Raw genomic sequence first — 24,503 nt, forward strand, 5'->3', positions numbered from 1 at the left:
GGCTGGGTCCATTCAGATCCACAGCCTTGCTGTGTTGAACAGCAAGGTCTGCACATGAGTAGGCCTCTCCTGTGGACCTTGCTGCTAAACATGGCAAGGCTGGGGATCCGCAGGGCCAGAGAGCACGGGGATGTTGATCTATACAATGCGTGAGGAGGGCTTGATTCTAACTATGAAACTGGACCTTTGGCCAGCAAAACTGCTGGAATTATAGCAAAGCAATCTCAAAAGAAGTGGAATAAGTTGGTGAATAAGACTGCAGAGAATAAATATTAGGCCACAGTGGGCTAAATAAAACATTGCTTGCATAAGACTGGCATGTAAGGAAAACCAAGTAATTTGTACGAGCTACATCTGTCTTTCCGGACCAAGCACAGAATATGAAAACACAAAATGAAGTGAAGCTACTCAACAGGCAATCGGATTATCTCAAACACATTCACACAGTTGTGGTCTTCAATAAGATGGCTGTGTGGAAACTCACCTTGTCTGATATAATGAGTGAATGGCATAAGCACTAATCTAATCAATATAATGGGTGAACGGTATAAGCACTAATCATGATAACCTGCTCTCTGTAGTAGCATGCAGGATACTGACTATGGTTATAGCATTAAACTAAAGGATTGCCTACAACAGGACCCTTTCAGTGGTGATGCCTAAACTGTGTAACTCCTTCCTAGCAAGACTCATCTAACTATCTCAATAATAGGATTCAGACAGCATGTTAAGACTCTGGTATTTCAGGCAACACTTAGGGGCAACCCTGTCCAGCTTTTGGTGTGCTTTAATCACTGGGTTTTTTTTTTAATGATATAGCTGTTCTATTATGTTCTCATTTGTACTATTTTATATTACTTTTAAGCTACCTTATGGATCCTAATGGGTAGAAGGCCAGGGTATATCTATTCTAAACAAAGAAAAAGAAGAACAGCAGGCTACCAGAAAAGCAAACAGACAAATATATATTCTGACCAAAAAAAATCCACTAATATGAAAAACACAAACGTAAACTTTATACTGGAAAAAATATCTATGGTAAACTACTTTGCAAACTTAACATCTAAACCATCACAATGTTGAAAACTTCCCAGACAACATAAATACAAACACTTGTATTCTAACAAACAGCCATCCAACCCACTGCATGCCTTAGCAAGCTTTATATCCATTAGAACTGGTATTCCCTGTTATTTGTCCAGTAGAACTACCACTTCCATCATTCCAGTTGTGTTCATATACAGTACTAAGTGTCAAAGATTGATTTTTAAAATAATAACTAACCAGTTGGTTACCCACAAACACAGTTTATAGAAAAAATCGAATCTAATTAAGATTTTATCTAAACTTTGTCTGGGTTACTTTTAACTGTAGATGTCTCCTAAACAGTTCATGATTTGTTTACAGGCTATATGTTACTGGCATATCATTGAACTTTGGCCTGCAACTATGTTTATAAAGGTGCAGAGACATTTTTTGTGTTCATATTTTATTTTGCTCCAATTTGCAGTTAATTATGTTTGTTTAATTACACTTGGCTTTTTGATAGTAAAAATTTAACTTTATAGTGTATTATAGAAGATAGCCCAATTCTTTTTTTTTTTAAAGCTTTATGGACATAAATAAATTCCAGACTTACATTATTCGTGGAGTCTGATTGTCAAGAGCTTTCAACGAAGTGTGTTTTATGAGACTCAGTCTCATAAAACATTCAAAAAGCGATGACAAAACTAACTCCCAACTTTGTATTATATATATTTATATCAATCTATCTATTGTATATACCCACACACTGGCAACAAACACGAGTTGTGCAATGTATTTCTTACCTTTGGAGGCTTGAAGGGATATTCTGGTGTAAATGTGATGTCAAGGAAGAAAACACCGCCTTCATATACTGAACCCGGAGGTCCTAAAATAGTTGATCTCCATTCATAGATGTTATCACCTTTGGGGCCAGCACTGTGAAATACAAGGGGATGTGACATTTACAGCGATTTGCCTCAATACTTAAGAAAAGCAGTTAAATTCCTGCAAAGCAAGCTCATTATAAAATTAAGGCTTTGGACTGAGAATTACCAGCCCACTATCAGAAGTGACTTGCAGAAGGCTGACATCCATGGTGGTGTTGAGGACAGGGGCTGGGGAATATTGCTCTTCCCATACCACTTTAAAGTAAAGCAAGGTGACAACTGCTTTAGTTTTCAGCTGCATTCATGCTGGCAGGCTTTGGAGGAGTGGAGGTGGAAATTGGAAGAAACTGTGTGTAGGTTGCTGAGGAATCCTGCAGCTGTCCCCTACTGATTCTTAAATAAACAGTAACAAAGAGAGAAGTGTGTAGAATGGTAAACGCGCACGCGCGCGCACACACACGTAGTTCCTGCTATTTCCCTGTCTTTTTATACTGATTCCCTTGTATGTTTCCAGGTACAATTCAAAGTGCTAATTTTGACCTTTCTCAAGTATGAATCTGACAGTTCATTTAGAACTTCATCACAAGCCCTGCTCTGGATGCCCCAGACTTCAGGTATACGGCAACTGGGGACTTTACTGTGGCATGTGCCCTGTTTCCTGAACACACTCCCTATACAGCTCGGTCTGCAGGAGATAAACATTGGTGTGGGTGTGAAAGAGAGAAGCAACAAGTGGCCCCTCAATTCAGCATTCAGCACTGAACTGGCCTGCTGGCAGGCAATTTTGTTGCCAACTGCTGCTATAAAGGTGGATAGCCAATACATTTGTCACACACAGTTTTGCTTTATACGCTTACCACTGTACAACTGTAAAAAAAAAGAAGACATTTTCAAGAGCCTCAAGTTGTGGGATGAGAAACTATTACATTTATCTGTGAAATGACAATATAAATAAAACATGTATCTATTTTTGATCAAGAAAAACATACCCCCCCAAAAGAAACATTAACAATCAGATCCTAAAACTCTTCAAAAAGGAATGTACTATCACATTCTAAATGTGTTAATCAGCTCACCATTGCAAGGATGTCTGTTATTAACCAACAACTCTTCTGTGAATGGCTACTGTAAAGCTAAGTATCACTTTCTGTATTTCCTGCATGTCAATTCCCGCTGACCCCACTGTTTACAATCACACACACACACGTGTATATATAATGATAGCTCAGAAAACACTTCATGCATCTGATGAAGTAGACTAGTACACAGAAGATTATGCTATAACAAAATTGCTACACTTTAAGGTGTCACACATCTCTTAGTTGTTTTTATTCCCAAAGAGGTCACTTATCTCAACAGCAAAATCAGGACTTCTGCAGTTTTTCTTGAATTGTTTACATATCATACAAGATATAGAACTCATGCTTGTTAGTTTATTAAATTAAAATAGAAGATGTCTACTTTTAGGCTTTTGAAGTTTAAAATTAGCAGGTGAAGCTTTTCCCAGCATTGGGAAGTAGTGATGGAAGTCCAGATTTTCTCCCATCATACAACTATTAATGGTGCTATTTGTGCTATTATTTGTGCTATTCCAAGAATTGTCACGGGAAGAGAGAAGCCAAACAGTAGCAGCAGATCACATTTCCATTTTGCCTTTCTACCGTGATGGTGGCATACATGGGTTTCCCCATCCAGACACTGATCACACCCTGTCCCATTGAGTTTTGACAAGGTTATTGCATCATGTGCCTTCAGGCTATATTCTAGACCAAGATTATTTGGCAGAAGAAGTACGAAGGGAGCTGCAAAGTGTGAGGAGAGTAACAGGTCTTATGTACATTTTTGGGAAACTAGCACAATAATTAAAATACTTCATGAAGTCAAGAACTTTTACTAAGAAACTTCCCTGTGGTGAAACTTCACACGGTTAAATTAAGCTTGGAACATCTACACACTAAGACTACCCTTTCCCTTACACCCCAAAGACTCATGATAGTCCCTATCTCTCTACTAATTGTATCCCATAATAGAGCCATATATTTGAATACCTAGCTCTCTGAAGCTACTGGAAATGAAATGGGCTGTAATGTTACTTTATTTGCATGATCAACCCTGACAGACACCAGATCTAACTGTGCAAACTTATTGAGAAAGAGCTCTCTTGAGTACCCTTAGCCACCAGTCCAAGGAGTTGTGGGATTACCATGCTGCTAAAATACTATCATTACCTCAAGTTGCATTAGGTAACCTTCTTACGATGGAACTACAGTGTGGAACAAGTACTTGCAATTTGTTAATACCAATTTAGTGCTGCAACATGCAATCTGGAATTGACAACTGGGACTCTTAACATACAAAACAGGAACTCAATTATCCCTAAATACAGTCAATTTTGTCTGTACCAGCTTTAGTTGGCTTTTTAATTCCCCCGCCCCAACAAAAGCAGAATATTACCAACTGAATAACGCCACTAAAAGAAATATGCTCAATCTTTTATATCCAAATCATAACTGTCAATGTATACTTACTACATTTTCAAAAACCAGATAGTCCGGTGAGGCTATTGAAAACTAGTATACTACCTCCACAATACATTAAAAAGAAGACAGACAACAAAATGAGATTGGTAAATCGGGATTCAATGTATACTCATGCATAAATTTAGCGAGTGTCTTTGGTAATGTCTCAGCTCCTCATTTGTAAATGGGATTATTGGCCATCTATGTAAAAAAGACATTAAAAGTGATCTGTATGTTAAAACTGCTCTCTTTCCCAATATTTTATCAAAAAGCAACACACAATGGTCTAACTTCTGCCCTTTCCTATTAATTGTCCACATGAAATTTGCAAAAACAATAATGGAAGATGAAATGTAAATGTACCACTAGGATTTAAATAAAAAACTATCGTAATTAAGTATTCAAGTTCTTATTGAAAAAGAAATAGTATTTTAGCAGCACAGAGACAATTTTAATGGACACATATAAAGGACATCATAGGTGAGGTATTACAGATATCCTGGTTAAATTTCTTTGCAATAATCCATTTCATGTGAGATCATGTAGACCTGTTGCTTGAATACAAAATGATACCTTTAGGAACTTCAGTCATTACACTCAAGATAAGTTGAACGTACCATAATTTCACATCTCTAGTAAGCTGTCACACAGACAACCAACTTAAAGAAAACTGTAAAAATATTAGAGCAGAAAAAAACACTATTTAAAAGAAGTTAAAATTTACTGGCCCTGTTCAGAAGACACCTTAAACCATGCCTTTAACCACGGTGCTTAAGGCTTTTTGGCTTAGGCGCCGTGGTTTAAGGTGTCTTCTGAACAGGGCCATTGTAGTTTATGGGAGTTGTCAAATGCTCTCTATACTGCTTGCAACTTTTAGGGGGATTTTTCCCCATTTATTTCAGTACTTATGTTGTGACTTTGTATGACAAAACATAGTCAAGGCACAATACAAATATATCACAACGTTGCTAAGGTTGTATTCCTGTGTTTGTATTCCTTAGATTCTGCATAGGATAATTTGCACTAGAAAAAAATTCCAGTTTCCTCCCCCACCCCCCCGGTCCCCCACCTCCAAACATATGATTCACTAGACAGGGGACAACACCTTGTGGACCTCCAAATGTTTGAGATTACATTTCTCATCAGTCCCAGTCAGCATAGCCAACGGTCAGGAATAATAGGACTTGTAGACCAAAACATCTGGAGGGCCGCTGTTGCCCATCCCTGCCCTAGAGAGTGATCTAATTTAACATGTTTATTTTACTGGTTTTATTTAGCAAACAACAAAGCTAAAAAACAAGAGCCCATGTTAAAGTTTTGTCCCAACACACCACAAGTATCTGACCTGAAATATTTGAGTGGGAAAAATAATCACATTAACCAGTTATACTATGGGGGTGGAGAGGATGTGGAGCACCTGTTTCCAACCAAAATCTTTTTAAAGTGTTTTAAAAAAACCAAAACGGTATTTAGGGTCGCCATTTTGAAGCCTTTGGCACTCCAGCCATTTTTCATTTTTAAAAATATTTTTTCAGCTTTGGGAGTGGGGGGGAGAGGTACAGTCCATAGGGCAAAAATGCCCCCTGGACTTCCCAAAACTGCTCAGCCCTGTTATACTGTGTAGAATTTTTTATTAGGATACTTGTACAATTTAAAGACAATAGCATGTACTTCCCTTAAATTGGTTAAATTTAAGGGGCAGGGGAAGGTACTGAAAATTGTTGACACACTAATAAATGTTAGCATCCCAAAGAACTGTGCATGATACACTGATAACCACTCATCTACAACGTTGAAACTGCCAAGTTTGCCTAATACTGTATTTGCAATTGGCATTCATTCAATGTTACCAATGACCTTATGAAATGGAAATTTTCCTGCTCTGTGGCAATGTACTTTCCTTGATTGGGGTGTGTGTGTGTATAAGCTTTCTTAGAGACAAAGCAAGATTCTTTGGTCCTGACAGCAAGCATTTATTTATTTACCACATTTTTATCGTACTTTTTAGCCAAGCATTGATGAAAAATAAAATCCAAACCCAGAAATCAAAATTAAAAACAGGGACAGGTTCTCAGCAGGCCGGGGTGTAAGCACGATGAAAGGCTACATAGATGTTGCCTTCCCTTCCTCTGAAGAACTCAACAAGGAGTGATACTTGTTTGGAAGGCAGGTTGTTTCTACGCACAATGCAGAGGTACCTGCAAACCCTAACTCCCCACTCCCTGACTATGATTTAATAATCATTCAAACCAATAAATTTTAGCTGGTATAAAACCTATTCCACATGGTGCTACCCCTCTGGTTCTTATTCTTATTCTTCCTCCACAACAAGTTTCATGTTGGCAATATATGAACCACAATAGCCTATCTTCTTAAAGGAGTTCAGTGTTATTTATTTTATGGAACAGTGAAACCCTCATGGAATAAAGCATAAAGCATCTGGCCAGCCAAGATTGGTCATCACAATGTCTCAGGCCTTTAAAACATAATGCTTGAAAATAGAAATTAAACACCAATAGGATTTTGTTCTTTTTTCTTCAGTTGTATTTTTGGATAAGCAATGAAAAGCAAAGCAGCTCTCTCTCTCTCCCAAAAAGCCAGGGGAAACATCACCAACACCCAAACATCTCTAAGGTTACTGTGTTCTGGCAGCCCAAGAGAAATACACCAATCAATCAAATGACAAGTAGAACATGGAACGGAGCAACGTTTTGTCCGCTTTCATTACATACAACTCCATGGTGTTCTTCACTGTCAAGATTAAACTAAATTGATGAATTGGCCTAGGGTGAAATGCCTTGAAGCAGCATGGAGGAGATGACAAAGAATGTGGTACGGGGTTGTTTTGTGTTTATGCTTCAAACGGAGTAAAAGTAGATCCTGAGATATCATAAAGTCAGCCTGAGACAATAATCCACCCATTCAGCATGGAATTTAAATTTATCCAGGCTGATTTTATGTCAGAAAGAAATTGTGGCTTGATGTAAATAGAGTAATTACTCCTGGTCTTTTCCTGCACAAGACCAATGAACTACATGGCAATCTCTCTCTCTCTCTCTGTTAACTATGGGACAAACTCTCTCCCCCCTAAAACAGCATGGAGTATTGTTTCTGATGTAAAGCAGTAGCTAATTTAATGTGGTTAAATAAGTAGCAGAAGATACAGGTAGACAGGCATATTGAAGTTTATGGCACAGTGGCACATGCTAGTTTTGTTGCAAATGCAAAAGGAGAGAGGACAAATTGAATTTAATATTATAATTATCACATCTATAAAATGGGACAAGGCACCCTATAAGTAGTTTTTGAAGCAATATTTAGAGTACAGCTGCTTTTAAAAATACTGATAAATGGAAGTCATAATAAGAGTAAATATTTCCAAACCTTCCTGTCAATACAATGGAAGAAAACAAGATTCTGCGAGCCTTTAAAGAAATCACATTAAATGGCCAATAAATTTACAAGAAATAATAAATGTTAATTAAAAGTCAATAAAATGTGCAGGCCTGAATCAAATGCATAATGAACGGGGACTGAAATAAAATCTAAACTATTATAAGTAGCTAGTGCACACATTGGACTACTTATCTCACATCCATATTTAAAGGGACACGGTACTGTCTGTTTAGTTAAGGTTGGACAGTAAAAAAGCATTCTACCATTATAAAGGGGTAATTAGGGGTGGCCATTTTAACATTCATAAAATTGAAAATGTCATCAGTTTTCCACAACCCCACAGTCACCTCTGCATATCTTATTCTCCATCCTGTACTCATGGTTTATCTGCTTTGGGAGAATGAGAATTTCACTTGCACTTTCTGCCTCTTTAGGGAGGATGTGGTGTTAAGGCTTGTGAGCCTTAACTCCCAATTTCCCTGCTTTTGGGTGCTTGGTTGGAAACTGTAGAGCCTTAATGTTGTTTTGTAAACTGTAGGTTTCTTGTTTAATGAATATTACTATATGTTTGGCCCACTATTCCAAATAGTTTCATCATTTAACATATATTATTATAATATAGCAAGCCCTCCTGTATGTTATTGCTACAGCATATTATTATTATTATTATTATTATTATTTATTTATTTATTTATTTATATAGCACCATCAGTGTACATGGTGCTGTACAGAGTAAAACAGTAAATAGCAAGACCCTGCCGCATAGGCTTACAATCTAATAAAATCATAGTAAAGCAATAAGGAGGGGAAGAGAATGCAAACAGGTACAGGGTAGGGTAAGCAGGCACAGGGTAGGGTAAAACTAACAGTAGAAAGTAACAGTAGAAGTCTGCACAACATCAAGTTTTAAAAGCTTTAGGAAAAAGAAAAGTTCAGTTTTCATAATCAGTTCTCTACTCTGTAGCAGAGAAACCACTGCTATAACCATACAAGAAGTCCCCTGGTTTATTCTTTATAGAGTGTCTACCTAGTCACTACAAGATATAGGTAGAGTGGTGGATGAAACTGGATCCAAGTTCTAGTAACAGCTGGTTTCTTCTTAACAGAAAAAGCACTTATGAGTGGATCAAGCACACACACAAATCTTCTATAAGCCTGTTTTTGTGGCTAACTATACATGAGTTGTTACTGCTCTGAAAAGACCACCCAAGTTATGTGGCATGGTATTTAAACAAACCAACCAACCTTTAATATACTGTTGAGCAATTTCTTCAAAGTAGCTTGATATTCACATAGCAGCAGCAGAGGACTAGAAAGCAAATTAGTTTGGCTGTTAAAGGTGTGAGCCAAAGTAGTCAATTCAAATGTCGTCTCAGGAATGAATGTAATGGATAGTCTTAGGCAAGCTGCAATGACCCAGAGCAGAGATTAAGCTAAAGGACAGGAAACGAACTTCAGTGTGACATTTCCTTTACCGCTTTTTCTGTCACATACAAATCCCCACCCACCAGACCAGGTTTGGATGACATATCATGGCTCATCATGGGTTATTCAACCCATGACAAGTCACGGTGTCCACAGGTGCCAGGCCGCATATACACCTTCCACCCAGGGCTTGTTGTGTTATGTGAACCCAGCGAGCATGAGTTATGTGAGGGTTAAACAACCCTAAAACAAACCATGCTTAGGTGTTACAAATCCACTAACATTAACCATAGTTAACACCAAACTAGGTGATCTAATCCTGAATTTGAAAGCATCGCTTCAGCTTTGTGATATGGCAACAATTTTATCAGCCTACCTTTTAAGGCTGTTGTAAGGATTACTGTGTTAATCTACATGAAAGCACTTTAAGAATTTAGTCAGAGTGGTATACAAACGTTGGTGTTATGATATTATATGCAGCAGAATTCACAAAAATTGACTGTAATCCAGAATCCTTTTGCTTTAGTTCTAAGCAACATGATTTTTGAGGTTCAAACAGATTAAAAGCAAAGACTTTTGTGAAAGGCCAATTCAGCGGCACAGTTGTTGCAAAAGTTCCATTTCTAAATCATACTTAAAGGCTTACAAATGCAAGCCCTTTTCCTGGGGAGGTCAGGGGGATGGCTAAGTTATTCTCAAGAGTGTACTGAAGCTCTACTTAGTCCAGCAATAATCACTTCAATTTAGAAGAAAGTCCTAGTAAAATGGTTCAGGAGAAATTAATCCATTTAGTATTGGCTTTGAAACAGAAAATAAAATCAAGCAGTTCTATTCCCCAAGGGGTTCCTAATTCCCCAGCAATAGCTTATCCTATTCAATTCTGGAAGCATGTCTTTTCATATATAGCAATAGTGCTTCACCTTCTATTTGTATAACAAAAATATTTTTTAGTTTATTTTAAAAGACAACAGTTACAACAACACCCCATCTAGCCTGCATAAACATGCAAAGACGACCTTTGAAACATCAGTGGAATAATTTCCCACAGTTTAGAATAATTTCTGAAAGTCATTTATTATGTTTTGTTCTACATATTATTTTTCTTATTTTACCCTTAGAAGTGGCCTAAAAATAATTTTACATTAAATAACCAAATTTGACTTTACATGCTTTAACAACTGATAATCCTTTGGTCTTGGGAAACTGTTCCAAGAACCATAGGACATTTCGGATTCCTAAGACTGTAGATGCTCCTACAACTTCAGGAGGGCAATCTTGAAATCTGCTCCCTGCCCCGCCTCCATGAAGGCTTCAGGAAGGGCAAAAAGTGGTATGGGGTGGTGGGAAGCGATAAGATCTGCTAGGAACCAAATTATCCTGCGACCCTTCTGTCACATGTCCACACCCAGCACTGGTAAACGAGCCAGACTGGCTCAGAGGCCCAACTAGCTGAAGTTTCCCCCCACCTTTTTTTTTTTGGAGGAAAAATGGAAGGAAAAAATGTCTTTATTCTCCTCCCACCTTGTTGGCAATAGACCAGCAGTGCACTGGATTCTTTGAAGCCTGAGCTTGGAGACCTCCTTCTAATGGGGTGCAATTCCTAAGATTGCACCCTTATGCAATAATAGGCCAATATAGCAGACATTTAGATTTTAGTGTTGAAATGAAATCATATAAATATAGAATAGAAATTCATCCAAGGAGCAAAATAAGGGCTATTATTATATGATTACTTGTATTGCAAAAGGTAGCATAAGAACCATAGTATGAAAAATACAATCAAGGATAGATACATTGATATCTATATAGAATATCACAAGATAAAAACTATTCCAAAACGGAGTCAGAACTTCAGAGAGTTTGTTGAGCATAAGGCTACGTTTTGTTAGTTGTGCACATTACACTAAGAGCATGTCTACACCTAGGGTCTGGAGGGGGAAGGTCTCGCGATATGGTGATCAGAAGAGCCTCCCTGTCAGTCTACACACCACACGACGTCCTGGGAGGAAGGGGATGTCACACCCGCAATTTTGGTTTTTAAAAAAATCTGAAATAAGCACAGGAGCGCTCCTACGAAAAAGGTTTTTTTTAAAAAAACACCTCACCTCCCACTCCCCCCCCATCCCCGATAAGCACATAGCTCCTGAGGAGCTCTGTGCTCTGTTCCCGGCTGCTTGTGGTTACTCTTGAGGAGTTGGGACAAACCAGCATGGGTGGCAACACATCTCGCAGCGAGCCCCAGACTGCGGGAAAAACTGGGATTAAAGGGCATGCCAATATCCCAGGGAAAGGGAGGGTTCATCCCTCCCTGCTCCCAGGATCCCCTGTGCATCATGTGGATGCATAGGGATGATCATAGTTTCCATAATTCCTAAATACCCATTAAGATAACCAGAAAACATCTTCCTAACTTGTGGAAACAAGAGCATGCACTCATTTGAGGAGTTTTAAACTTCCCAATAAGAAACTCGTGAGCAGTATAGTCTATTGCTATTAATTCTCGCTGTTAACAATTAACATAGGAAAAGACAGAGAGGTAATTGTGGATTACCCTATTCAAAAAACTGTTGAGTCCTCAACATTCAATCAATTTAATATCTGGCTCATAGAACAGTAAAGTTCAATATCAAAACATTATAAAACCACCTTAAACATAAACAATTTTAGAATAAGAAAGTTGTATCACACATATATTTTGGTTTTGCACGATCTTTTCAGCATAAAAGATGATTTGCTAGGGACAAGTCCTAGTGACATCTGGCAAAACCAAGCTGTTATGCTTACAATGTAGATGTAATATTTTGCAGAAAACAAGGGAAGTACTCCATGTAGATGAGGTGTTAATTTAGACATCTATCAATGACATTTTAATGGCAGAAAACATGACTTGTGATGCACCCCAACTAAGCGATTAACAAAAACATCTTCTGGATACCATCAACATACATTCTGAGTACAATGTGTTTCTTAATTTTCGAGTTGCACCCCAACTAAGCGATTAACAAAAACATCTTCTGGATACCATCAACATACATTCTGAGTACAATGTGTTTCTTAATTTTCGAGTTGCACCCCAACTAAGCGATTAACAAAAACATCTTCTGGATACCATCAACATACATTCTGAGTACAATGTGTTTCTTAATTTTCGAGTTACATGGGGAGAAGTAAACCATACATATATAAACATATAGTTAATTTCAAGTAAATAGGTTGGCAGTGAGTTCCACAAGAACAGTGCAACAGCAAGCCATTCCTGAAGGAAAGCAGCATTAAGGCTGATGGGGGTGAAAGAAACTGTTGGGGAACAAGGATCAATGGGGAGTTCCTCTCATCAGCTACTACTTCTACCCTTGGACAACCTAGAAACACCACACCCACACTGAGACCTCTTAATGATGACCTGTAGTTTTGGACTTTAACAAATCAGATTATCCAATGTGTTTAGACTAGAAGAAATGCTTCAGGTATGTGCACTCTCCATGCAATAATGATAGAGGATGACTTTTTGTCTCATCAAAGACTGAGAATGAAAGAATACAGTGTTGCTCCTTTAACTATACAGTTGGTCCAAAGAGAAGGCGAGATCCAAAATGGCTTAAATACTCTCTGGGCAGAACTGCAGGTTATGACAAATATGTGTGAATACATCTCCAACTATTTTATATTTTTCCAAGTAGCAACCATGGGGCTCCAGTTGGGGTCGGGGGTGGAGGTAACACTTTATTTTTGTAAAGGGTTATCCCCCCTCCCACTGAAAACCACCTCTCTGAAGCTGCTATTTGTCCTGACTGTAAAAACATCAGGATACATAGGCTCCCACCATCTGAATAGTTTGAGCAGTATGCCTCTGTACACCACTTCCCAGGGAAGTTGGGTGGGAGGTTGATCTTGTACTCATGTCCTGCTTGGGGGTTCCTCGTAGGCAGCTGGATGGCCACTGTGTGAAGAGAATGCTGGATCAAATGGAGCCTTGGTCTGATCCAGTTTGGCTTTTATGATCTTATTGCAATAGGAGAAAAACCCAAGAACGCATCCTTAAAAACACTGTATTTTCTATTTAGGTTTTATATGTATAAATGCGAATTTTGAAATAATTACTATAATTTAAATAAAAATAAAATTGATTTCACAGTAATGTGGATAATTGTGACCAGGTGATTGGTGTGCCCACTCAGCTTGTTGTCCAGGTGCTGCTGATGAAAACTTCACAAACCCTGGTCTCCTAGCTTCTTATGCTTTTTATCTTTAACTGGTCTTGGACTGAACACCCTTCAAATAGAGGACAATTCTCTAACGTAACACCCACCCACCCAATCCAAAACATGATTGGACCTCCCTAAATCTTTTGCTTTTGTTAGAATAACCAGGGGGCGGGATTTAGATCGTGATCATGGCACTTGGAGATGGTTTTGAAAAGCCATTCTCTCCCTAGCTTTTCTCCAACTTAATATCCCCCTGTTCCCCCCCCCAAACTATTGTTAGTCATGAAGGTGTGGAAGACAGGTATGATTCAGGTACCTCTCTTTCCCCCCACTATGCAGCTAATAACAATTTGAGTAAGATTTAGGTTGGTGATACCACATAGGATGAAAGGCTGTTGCCATTTTTAAGCAAAGAAGGTGACATAAGATTATCTGATCACAGATCTGACACATCCTGTCTAGTTTGGCCCTTATCCAAAGTCATCTGAAAAGAATCTTTACAATGTGTAGGATTCTTGGGAATTTAGCACATCATTCACAGTCATTAAGTCACAGCACATCTCTTAATGCCCCCTCCCCACCCCCCAGCATGAAAGTAGCCTATTAACAGAATGACAAAGAAGGGATTCTTTTCTGATCTTAAAGAATGGAATTGGAATCAGCTTGGAGTATGTCAAGGCCCAGCTGTTGAGGCCTAAAATCAGTGATCTGAGACCTGAACAGGATTGTTCCATTAAAGAGGATACAGGGGCTGATTTAAACACATATGATATGTGTGTGTGTCCCAAGACAAAATGTTCCTGAATTGCCATAAACCTAAGCAGTGGCACATCTCATCCACATTTTACTGAAGGTATGCTATAAAATTAGACTGAGGAGCATTTGTATAAGATTGATGGAGGATTCCAAGATATGTCAAGCATCTATGGCAATATCCGAAAACAAAAAACAAATAACAGAAATCATTTCTCTGGCCTACACTAGCTCTCTAGTTAGCCTTTTTAAAATCACAATATATTTTCATTTACTTAAGATAAGCATATGACAGCCACTTAAGTTCCTAGCAGCGACAAGATCCTTTTTGAAACGGCCTCCTGCTTTGCCAAGCTTCTATTAGTCATGAGAATGAGAAGTGTTGTGACAAACTTGCCTAACAAGTTGTGTAACTTCACGTTAATCAGCGGAGTGTTGACACCAATATAGATTATATTCACCCCCAAATAAAACTAGAAGAGTCATCTCTTTTTCTGCAGTACATAAAGTGTAATGTACACATTTTATATAAAATCATAAGCTAGGATTCTCTCTCTTTTTCTCTCACACATGCTCACCACAAGTAAGGATTAAAACACAATAATAATTTGAGAAGTCCACAAGGGGCAGATTTCTAGTAGGGTCTGGACAAATGATATATAAAAACTGTGGAAGATCTTAATTTAGGTAGAGTATTAGGAAAACTGATTTTGAACTAGTTTTAGAAGGTTTTGTCCTAAGAATGATTCCCATTCCCAATGCAACTAAAATTTCAATGAGGCATTGGAACTTAAAGTGTGTCATTGGGAGGTCCCCAACATGTCACCTTTGGGCACCCGTTTGTTTGTTTTTTTACATTTAGGTTTTCTCTTTTAACCCCTGTTCCATTTTTAATGTATGTACATTGATTTGTACAAAATGCAATTCCAGGAAATTATACATGGGCTTCAATAAAAATGGATAAATTATCCAAATAAGTATCCATTTGAAGGTGATTCTATAGGCCACCTTTTCAAATACTGAAAGCATTGTAAGGTCCTCAATCCATTGCATTATAGGAGGTGAGCTTTTATCCTTCCAGTGTTGTAATATCACTCTTTTAGCTGTCAAAAGGCTGCAGAGAATCCATTTACGCTGACCATTCATTAATTTCCATGAAGCAGGTAAATAATTTGAAAGAGCATGTACATCAGCAGTTTCTCAAATTCCTAAATGTGCCCACGGGTCTCAAAGGTTGGGGACCCTATCACAAAATTATGTATGTCAACAGATTTCATTCAAGCTGGCTTTATTTCACACAGTTTTGCTAAACTGACACTTTTTAGTCTGAATCCAATACTTTAGTATTAGGAGACTACTGTGGTGGTTGCAAGAAACAACGGTGTCCAACTGAATTAACTGGGAGCTTCTAAGGCCCTTTCTACACCTAAGGATTATCCCAGGAAAATGGAGGGGTTGTCCCTGCCTGCTCCCAGGACCCCCTGTGTGTCATTTGGATGCACAGGGATGATCCCGGGACATTCCCGGGGGGGAAAAGGCAGGTGTAGAAACGGCCTAAGTATATGCATAGGATTGGACTGCACGATGCAGGAAGTCCTATGCAGAGGGCAGGGAGGGGAAAGAAAAGCATGGCACTCTCATATAGCCGGATAAATACTTTTAAACAATTCACTTCAGGGACCAAACTGTCAGCCCTGCAGGGAAGTACAATCAAGGCCAACTATTAGCAATCCTATCTGTATTAAACATCACAATAGCAGATACATTTGCTAGTTGTGTTCCCAGCATTTAACCTTTGCAAACGAAAGAACGAGTGCTTATGTTTATATGAAGTTTGGCACACCATGAATGCTGAGCTGATGCTATAAACTGGATTATCCAATTTTATTGTGGTTTGGATTCAGTCTTACAGTTAGTCAATGAAAAACTCTCTCTCCCTCATTTCCAAACCTCAGTCAAGCCCACTGCAAATAAAGAAGCCATTTTCACCCTCAATCTCTCTTCTAAAGGAAGAAAAAGCACAAAAGTTTGGTTCACATTATTGAACATTATTGCCAACTCTTGTCCTCTTATAGGAACAAGTTGCTCTTGTCTTCAATCTCTCTTTAACACTTCTACTGGAGCTTACATGACAGAAGTGTGACCCTGATGCTATAAAGAACTAAATAGATCTAAAAAGGCAGCACACAGGTTCCTTAGTCCTTCCTTTCAAGTTACAATATATTCAGGGTAGTTTTCATAAATTTACAATGTCCACACAATGGGAACCTTATCTAAGCCTCAAAAGACAGCTAATCATTGCTCATATTAAATTTCTCTAAGCAGCTCCTAAAACTTTTCACAAATGAAGAAGAGATACAGAGATATCCTCTCTAGGAGCTGGATTTGTACGTTTTAATATTCCTTTGAGAAACTTTGACATAAATGTCAACTGCAATAGTCAAACCTTTTAAAACACATTTACTACTTCACCTCTTATATTTGTGTGCTCTGGGCAATTAATTTCATAATTTTAAGTGCCATCTAATAAAATAGCAAGATGCGGCTGTTACCCACGCTATAAAGTGCTGCTTTCCTCATTGCTTTCTTTCAGAAGAGCAGCCATTTCTCCGAAAAGAGTGTACTTAAGTTTAACTGTCATGCCCCCTGCTTCCCCCAACCCCCCTTATTAATTCTTAACAGGTTTTAGGATTCTATTCACCATTTTACAAGCCACCTCTCTAAGGCTTTTACAAGCCGCTTGCACACACATTCCTTGCAATGAACGATTCTGCTCTGAAAGGAACACTAAGGCAGGGAAGTGCCAATGGGACACATCTTTAAAAAAGGAGACAAAAAAATAGAAAAAAATCTAGGGAAAAATAATGTTTAAAGCCTCAAGACTAGCATTCATTACCCATTTAGCAATACACTGTTATATAGTCACATCCTCAACTGCAGGGCAGAAGAAGACTAACTGATTTACAAGTCAGCAACCTAGAGTTATGTTTAGAATTTTATAACACATCACATTCACATCCTATTGTGTTCTTTTATACCAAATACACTACTCAGTTCTCTCTTAATTGTCCAAGCACAGGCAGGGATCGCTGATTCTTCCCTCCCAGGCACCACCACTCATACCACATTGCTCGTGGAGGACTCTGATGGCATGAGGAACTGCAGCTAGTGGAGAGAAGAGGAAAGGGAACAAGAATTGTTTATATTTGTTCGAGTAGATCTGTGGGTTCAAGCCACAGAAATTAAACTGCTATTCCTTCCCAAATGACCCTTTGTCATTTTAAAAAGACTTGCATTAACTCTTTTGCATATCGGGCTGTACAAACTGACAATAAGACCATGGCCCAGTTGCCATTGTGGGCAGTTGCTGGCCCCTTGGCTTGCACAAACTCTGGGTGCCACCACCTCCATGGTGACTCTGGGGTAATCCATGCCAAGATCAGCAAGGACAATAGCCTCCAGTTCACATTAATGGGAAAGCAAGGGGTTGGTTAGGATAGTCAATTCATGGCATATTTGGATGTCTTGGGAAGCTGCTTGTCTCTCATCCCACATAACCTCCTCTTCAAAACACAAACTAAGGAATAATTTAGGAACTTTAGCTCCTATATTTCTGAGCATATTTTTTTTTTTAACTGCAGATACCTTACATAGCCTAGAGAGTCAGCAAACTGCTAAGCTACACAAATTTCTTCATTAGCAGAATGGAAAAGTAGCTAATTTACTAGAGAGAGCAAGCAAAGTTATTCCAACTACTTCTGAAGATAATCTTATCTGGAGACTCAAGAAGTCCATGTAGGAAGTATCCTCCTCAATATCCCTCTGTTGACAAAAGAGGAAACTTCTGCTCTTAACATGGAGCGTCTTGTCTGCCAGGATAACCATCTGTTGCAGAACTATATCAGTACCCTCACAATACACACAAACCACTAAGACAAATATCCAGAACACTGCAGCATAATGATTACACCAATGTGCTCCTGCCAACACTGTGAGTGGAAATTGCTGGACGCATCACACATCTATGCACCAAAAAGCCTGCTAAAAGATTTGTGTAGTCATTCAAAAAAGCCAACAAAAGCACTTCCTGATGTTAAATCTGCAATACATGGAGGGAAAATGTGAAATAAACCCATGCCCAAAGATTAATAATTCTTTGACAACTGCTGCCCTGGAGAGTCATAGTATTTTGTTATTACAACTAACAGAAGCAATGATTATACTTTAGGTAACCATCCTGCTGCATATATATCCCTTTAGCACTTTGAAAGAGGTAATTTCTTGATGTGTAAAAATATGATAATTCTTATGTAAATACAGAGGGACAGCTCTCCACACTAATTTATGGGAATTAAGGAGGAACAGTAGCATGTTTCTATATATATTTACTCAGAAGTAAGTCTTACTGTATTCAGTGGGTAAGTGTGGAATTCACTTATTAGGCAGTAATTCTATTGAACACATTGGCCTTACTTCTGAGCCAATATGCATAGGGTTGCACTGCAAGAGAGACACAGAGCATTAAGGCAGAGAAAAGTGTTTGAGTTTCATATTGTATTGTTTTTAGATTATCTGTTACGTTATTTATTTTATCTGTATTAGCATGCTGATTATGGTTTATATTGATTCCCTCTCACTATTATATTAATCATGGATTTCTTTATTGTGTGTGTAGGTTGCTTCGGGACTGCTTTTGGCAGTGGGAAGCAACACATGAATTAATTAATTAATTAATTAATAATAATAATAATAATGATAATAATGAAAATGCACTCAAAGCAACTAAGAACAGGCTTATAGTTTATATTACCAATAAAATATAGCAAGTTTAAGGAATTTTATTAATCAATACAAAATCTGTGTATATTTGCTATTGTTGTTTTGCATATAGATCCCACACTGGCTAACATACAATTCATGATTGAAATTTTTACTTTCTTGAGTTGTCATCACCTGTTAGCAATTGCAGAGGCTAGTGATTTTCTGGTTCTGTTATCTTAATAGTAAAAGAAACATTAGATTTGAAAACTGCTAAACATGGAGTCAAGAATCCAGGTTATAAATTCAGGAGCAGAATTATAATGTGATCTAGCCTGACTGCTCAAAAAACTTTCATGATTGCAGAGGGTTTCTGTACTGTTTCAAGGAATAATACATTGTTCAAAAGGCCATTTAATCAGCGGACCAAGAATAACAAATATATAATGCACCATATTGGGGGGGATCAAACTACACCCAAACAGTATTTGGAATATTTTCTGGCAGGTACAAACAAGTTAACAACAGAGTTAGTGGCTAAGTTCCTCCTCTCCATACAAAGGAATCGCAAATTGATCTTATCTTAATTGCAACTTCTATCCCAGGCTGCTGTTGCTTATCTTTTGTACAAGATAACCATGCCTATATATTTTAAATATGTGTATGTTTTAAATAACTCTTTTAGCCTGTTTGTATAATGAACTAATGACTGTGATTTTATGGTTTTAAATTAATTATTGTTGGTATAGTTGGTATAGTTTCTATTGGGTCTGTGACCACATAATAAAATGTATGTAACTCTGTGCTCAGGGTGAAAGAGATTTGACGCTCCTGCCCTCAGTGGTCAGAGGCCAGAATATTTCATAGGCTAGTGGTCTTCAACTGATCCAGACCCAGGATCCACCTCGGATTCCCAACCTGTAGCATGGGGCCCACTTTCCCAATTTTACTAACTATGCCTATATATTTTAAATATGTGTATGTTTTAAATAACTCTTTTAGCCTGTTGAACAAAAGACTGTGATTTTATGGTTTTAAATTAATGATTGTTGGTATTGCTTTTATTGGGTCTGTGACCGCATAATAAAAATCTGATCTGATCACATTACATTAATTATGTAGCAAGCTGCCCCCACTCTGTCTGTTTCTCACTCCAGAGCATGAGCACGCAGCCCCAATCCAATTGGGATAAGTACATGCTGGGTGGGAAGGTTTAAACCTTACCCCCTTAGACCTGGGTTCCCAAGCCTGCCCCCTGTATGTGCATGGCCACTGAAAAAAAGGGGGAGCCTGCATTGACCTCAATTGATATGAATCTGTAATAAGCACATAACTAATGATAATCTCTCAAATTGTTTTACTCTACAAATTTCCAGAAATATCAATAGATTATTTCAAGTGGACAACTAGCTTCGGTTTATTAAACATTAAAAGGGTAAAGAGCTGAACCCATCTCCCACGTTTTCCCCCTAGGCCTTCACATCTTTATCTACAAATAGTGGTAAAACTCTTTCCAGAATAACCCAAAACTATCTCCAGATGCTGGTTCAGGAGATCTATAGCCTCACTGAGAGAAGTAGATAGAAACAAGAGTTACAGCTTAGTATCATCTTCATACTGGTGACATTCAGTCCCAACATCTGGATAACTTTCCCCAGTGGTTTTATGTTGATGTTAAGAAGCAGGGTGGTGGGGACACACACAAGATAAAGCCTCGTGGCTTCCCAAAAATCAAAGATCATGGGTTGGAAATAAATCCTCCAGCACCATTTTTTTGAGACTGCTTCTCCCAGAAGGACCAGGACTACAATAACACCATGCCCTTTTAAGCCTAAAGATGCTGAGAGGACCAGAAGAATCAACAAGGTTGCACTCCCCCACATCTTCCCCACTTGTGGAATACCCTCCCCTTGGAGGCCCAACTGGCAATGACACTGGTTTCATTTTGGCACCAAGTTCAAGCATGGCTTTTTATCAAAGCCTTTGAGGGCTAAATTCTCCATGGTTACACATGGTTTTAATTGTTTTATTGCTTTTAAAATTTTCTATGGGTTTTAATTTGTTAATGATTTAATACATTTTTAGCTGTGTAAATTATTTGTTTATATTGGTCTGATTTTATCTACACTGCCCTGAGATCCCAGTGATAATAGGGTGGGATACATCTGTTCACATATATGTAGCATGTTGTTCAGTAATTAAGGATTTAGAAGATTTTCTAGAAAACACATATCCATTTTACTAATGGGGAATATTAAGATAGAGAAAAGACTTGTCCAAGGAGGCCATGGCAAAACACTCTTAAGCACAGCCAATCAAAAAGCCAGTTGAGCCACAGAGATGACAAGACTCAGGCATGGGAGGGGGGAGAGAGAGAGAGAGAGAGAATTGAATGGTAAAGCTACAGGACAACACACTCTCTCACACAAGTGCAAGGCTTCTCTGGCTTTCCGGCTGCAGAAGATGCAGCATTGGAAAGAAAGGCTTGGTCTTGGAGACAGAGAATATTATCGGATCCAGCGACGACCTCAGCGATTTTGGAGGGTGGCACCACATTCCGGGGCAGTGTGGCTTGGGCTTAGTCACAAACACACACACACACACACACACACTTACCAACCCCCCTCCATAGTTTGCAGAGCGGCCTGCCAATCAGCGGCCTAGCTTAGCCCGCTCAGATGTAGCGAGGGCAAGCAGGATTGTCTGAGAGAGCTGTTAAGGCCTTTTCAATTTTCTGACGCCATGGTAATGCCAGTAGCAGCCTCGAGTGAGGGGATATGACCTTGAGCAGTCTTACATTCTACTTCAACTTCTGGGGCAAGGAACTTGAGTTTCTGTTTTACCACAGGAAGGGGTACCAGTAGCCAGGAAGACCAAGGAGCCCCTTCAGACATCAGGCTTATTGAACCTGGGCTAAAAGTGCCATGGTAATGCTCACTTCGGTCTTGAGTGAGGATATATGTCCATTTGCAGTTTGACCCTACTTTGAGGGAAAGAACAGGCGGTGCTATTTTTTCACAAGGCCTGCTCCTTATCTGGTATCATTTTGATGGTAGCCAAGAAGCCCCTTCAGACATCAGCACTATTGACACCCATTCAGAATTGGGCCGCTGCTGCTGCAGTGGGGTTGGGAAATGCCAAGTTCTGGGCCATAGAGAGATGGCAGTCTTAGGCATGCATAAGGGTACATTCTGTAAGGAAGATGGGTGTGTTTAATGTAGATTCAGTGTTGATAATTGCATTCCTTAACAGATTGGCAGAGGAGACCACAGCCCGTGGGGATCCTAATCTGCTGACATGGCATGGCATCTGGGCCAGCCACAGAGTGACGCAAGGAAGTGTTGGCACACAGTTTGGGCTCGGTCAAACAGCCTCCATCCAGTGGGGTGGCAGGCAAGGCACGCTGTGGTGGCATCTCATCCATAAAATGGTTTCTGCCCCGCTGCAGGTATGATGCCCACCTGGGGGGGGGGCATGGGATTCCTGGAGCAGAAGTCCCCAACTTCTACAGGTTAAGGCAGACCTGGAGGTATCTGGATGGCCAGATATTTGTACTGTGTGTCAAACTTGCTCCCTCTGCACTAGAGGTGTGAGGGTGGGGAAGCCCATAGCTTAAATAGGGCAATGATGAAAAGTCAACAAGTAAATTCGTATTCCTTCCGGAGGGGAATTTTATAGGGCAGACAAAGTTCATCTCTCCGATGCAGGGAATAATACTTTCCTGCAGGATCTGCATGTGGTTTTGCGGGTTTTCATCCCAGATAGGTGGGGGTAGGGAGCCTAAGCTAAGGCTTGGCACCCTCCAGTGGCAAGACGTGGGGGAAGGTGACCACTCTGGCACCTTTTAGTGATTGGCATATCCGGAGGTCCTTCTCCTTGTGAGTTTTACAGCTCACGTGTCAGGATATGGTATGCCTTTGGAGATCCTCCTGCCTCAACTACACAGGGTTTTACGGCACTGAGTGGGGGTGATGTGGGGTGGTCTCCCCACACTTTCAAAACGTTGCATAAGAGAGGCTTCTCGTTTAGGAGAGTGGCTCGCCCATAAAGACAGGCAAGTGGCCTGCGATAAGGACACATATTCCCACACTTTCATATGCAGATCCAGGGAGGGGTTGAATCTCCTTTATTGTTTAATAAAGAGGCCCTAGTTTATCCCAAGCTCTGGTGTCTGTGTCTTTATTCCACGCTTCCTTCTCCACTCGCAAGACAACACACTCTCTCACACATAAGTGCAAGGAAATCTCATAACTGCTGGAGGGTATATGAGCATTGTGCATTGCCTCTGTGTGTTCTTGATGCTGCTAGGCCCATAATCGCCACCACATCATTCCAGCAGTGTGGTAAAGCCAATGAAGCGAAGATGGTAGAGTGACTTCCTCCTCTCCCTTGCAACCAGCGTTGCAAATTTCCTGCTGCTGAAAGCACTGGCAGTGCTCTGATCACAAGCAAGAAAACTGAGCCAAGCCAAGCTGGGAAGAAGCTAAGAAGCCAGCCTCAACAGTAGCCAAGATGGGCTGAACAACTGGGCCAGGACGAGGCAGCTTGGAGGAACAGGAACCCAACCAAGGAAGGAGTAGGCCAGAGATCATTTTAAACTGCATAGGCTTGCACCTTCACCATAATCAAACCCCTTCCCCCTCAGCCATATTATACAGATGTTTTGTAATCGTTTTGATTGTATACAGAAAGAAAAGAAAATTGATCTAGAAATAGAAACAAAAACACAAGTACAGTCCGATTAATTTTGGCAACTGTCTAGGAGACCCCAAAGCTAGCCAAAATCTAGACAGTTAGCAACCCTACCCCTGCCCTGCCAAAAGAAAAAAATGCAAGCAAAAATTATAAAAGAAAGCATGAATTCCTGTCATTGTGAGCCTCCCTAATCAAGGAAAGTTTTTTCTAACTTGCCAAACATAGTTATGAAATGGCTCTGCTGGCAACAGTCACTTTTATCCAAGCAGAAGGGCAAGCAGATCAGCAGCAAGTGAGAGTTAGAAGATAGGCTGACTCCTTTACATGCTTAAGAGGCAAATCCAAAGCTCCATGCATGCTGTTACACACACATAGTTTCCAGACAAGTTCTGTTCTTCCCCTCTTCTCATAATTGATTTTAGTGACACAGGAATCTCTATGCATGCAGCACTGGCCCCAAAACTGAAGGGGAAAGCGTTGCATGCACATCAGAGCTCCTGCATATGTGACAAACCCTTGACAAGGCTACTAAAAGTTCATAAAGAAGGCACCCTAAGGAAAGGGAGCACAAAGGCTTGCAAAGAGAAAGCAATGCAGTGCTGCCAACATGTCACGACCAAGAAGACCTAATCCAAAGAGGGGAGGAAGCATGACCTTGTGGTAGCCCCTAGCATAGATTGGGTTCCAGGAGTCTCCCTATCCCTCGAGGCACAGCCAGAGGCCACTTCCTCAGATGACATCAGACCCAAGGGAGATTGAATAACAGGGACCCTACTGCCCCTTGTCAGGACCCCCAGCCCAGCCCTGCACACAGACCCTTCATAACCCCTGGGACTGGG

General features: G+C 39.6%; 1 protein-coding gene across 1 annotated transcript in view; it reads right to left on the reverse strand.

Annotated features, from left to right (window-relative positions):
• Positions 1–24,503, reverse strand: part of LOC134400052 (ubiquitin-conjugating enzyme E2 E1) — a 64,995-nt gene that overhangs the window by 14,887 nt on the left and 25,605 nt on the right. Inside the window, exon 4 of the mRNA XM_063128282.1 lies at positions 1,830–1,962. Within this exon, the coding sequence (XP_062984352.1) occupies positions 1,830–1,962 (133 nt within the window). The remainder of the gene's footprint in view (positions 1–1,829; positions 1,963–24,503) is intronic.

The sequence above is a fragment of the Elgaria multicarinata genome, chromosome 1 (genome assembly GCF_023053635.1).
Source record: "Elgaria multicarinata webbii isolate HBS135686 ecotype San Diego chromosome 1, rElgMul1.1.pri, whole genome shotgun sequence".
NCBI classification, from domain to species: domain Eukaryota; kingdom Metazoa; phylum Chordata; class Lepidosauria; order Squamata; family Anguidae; genus Elgaria; species Elgaria multicarinata.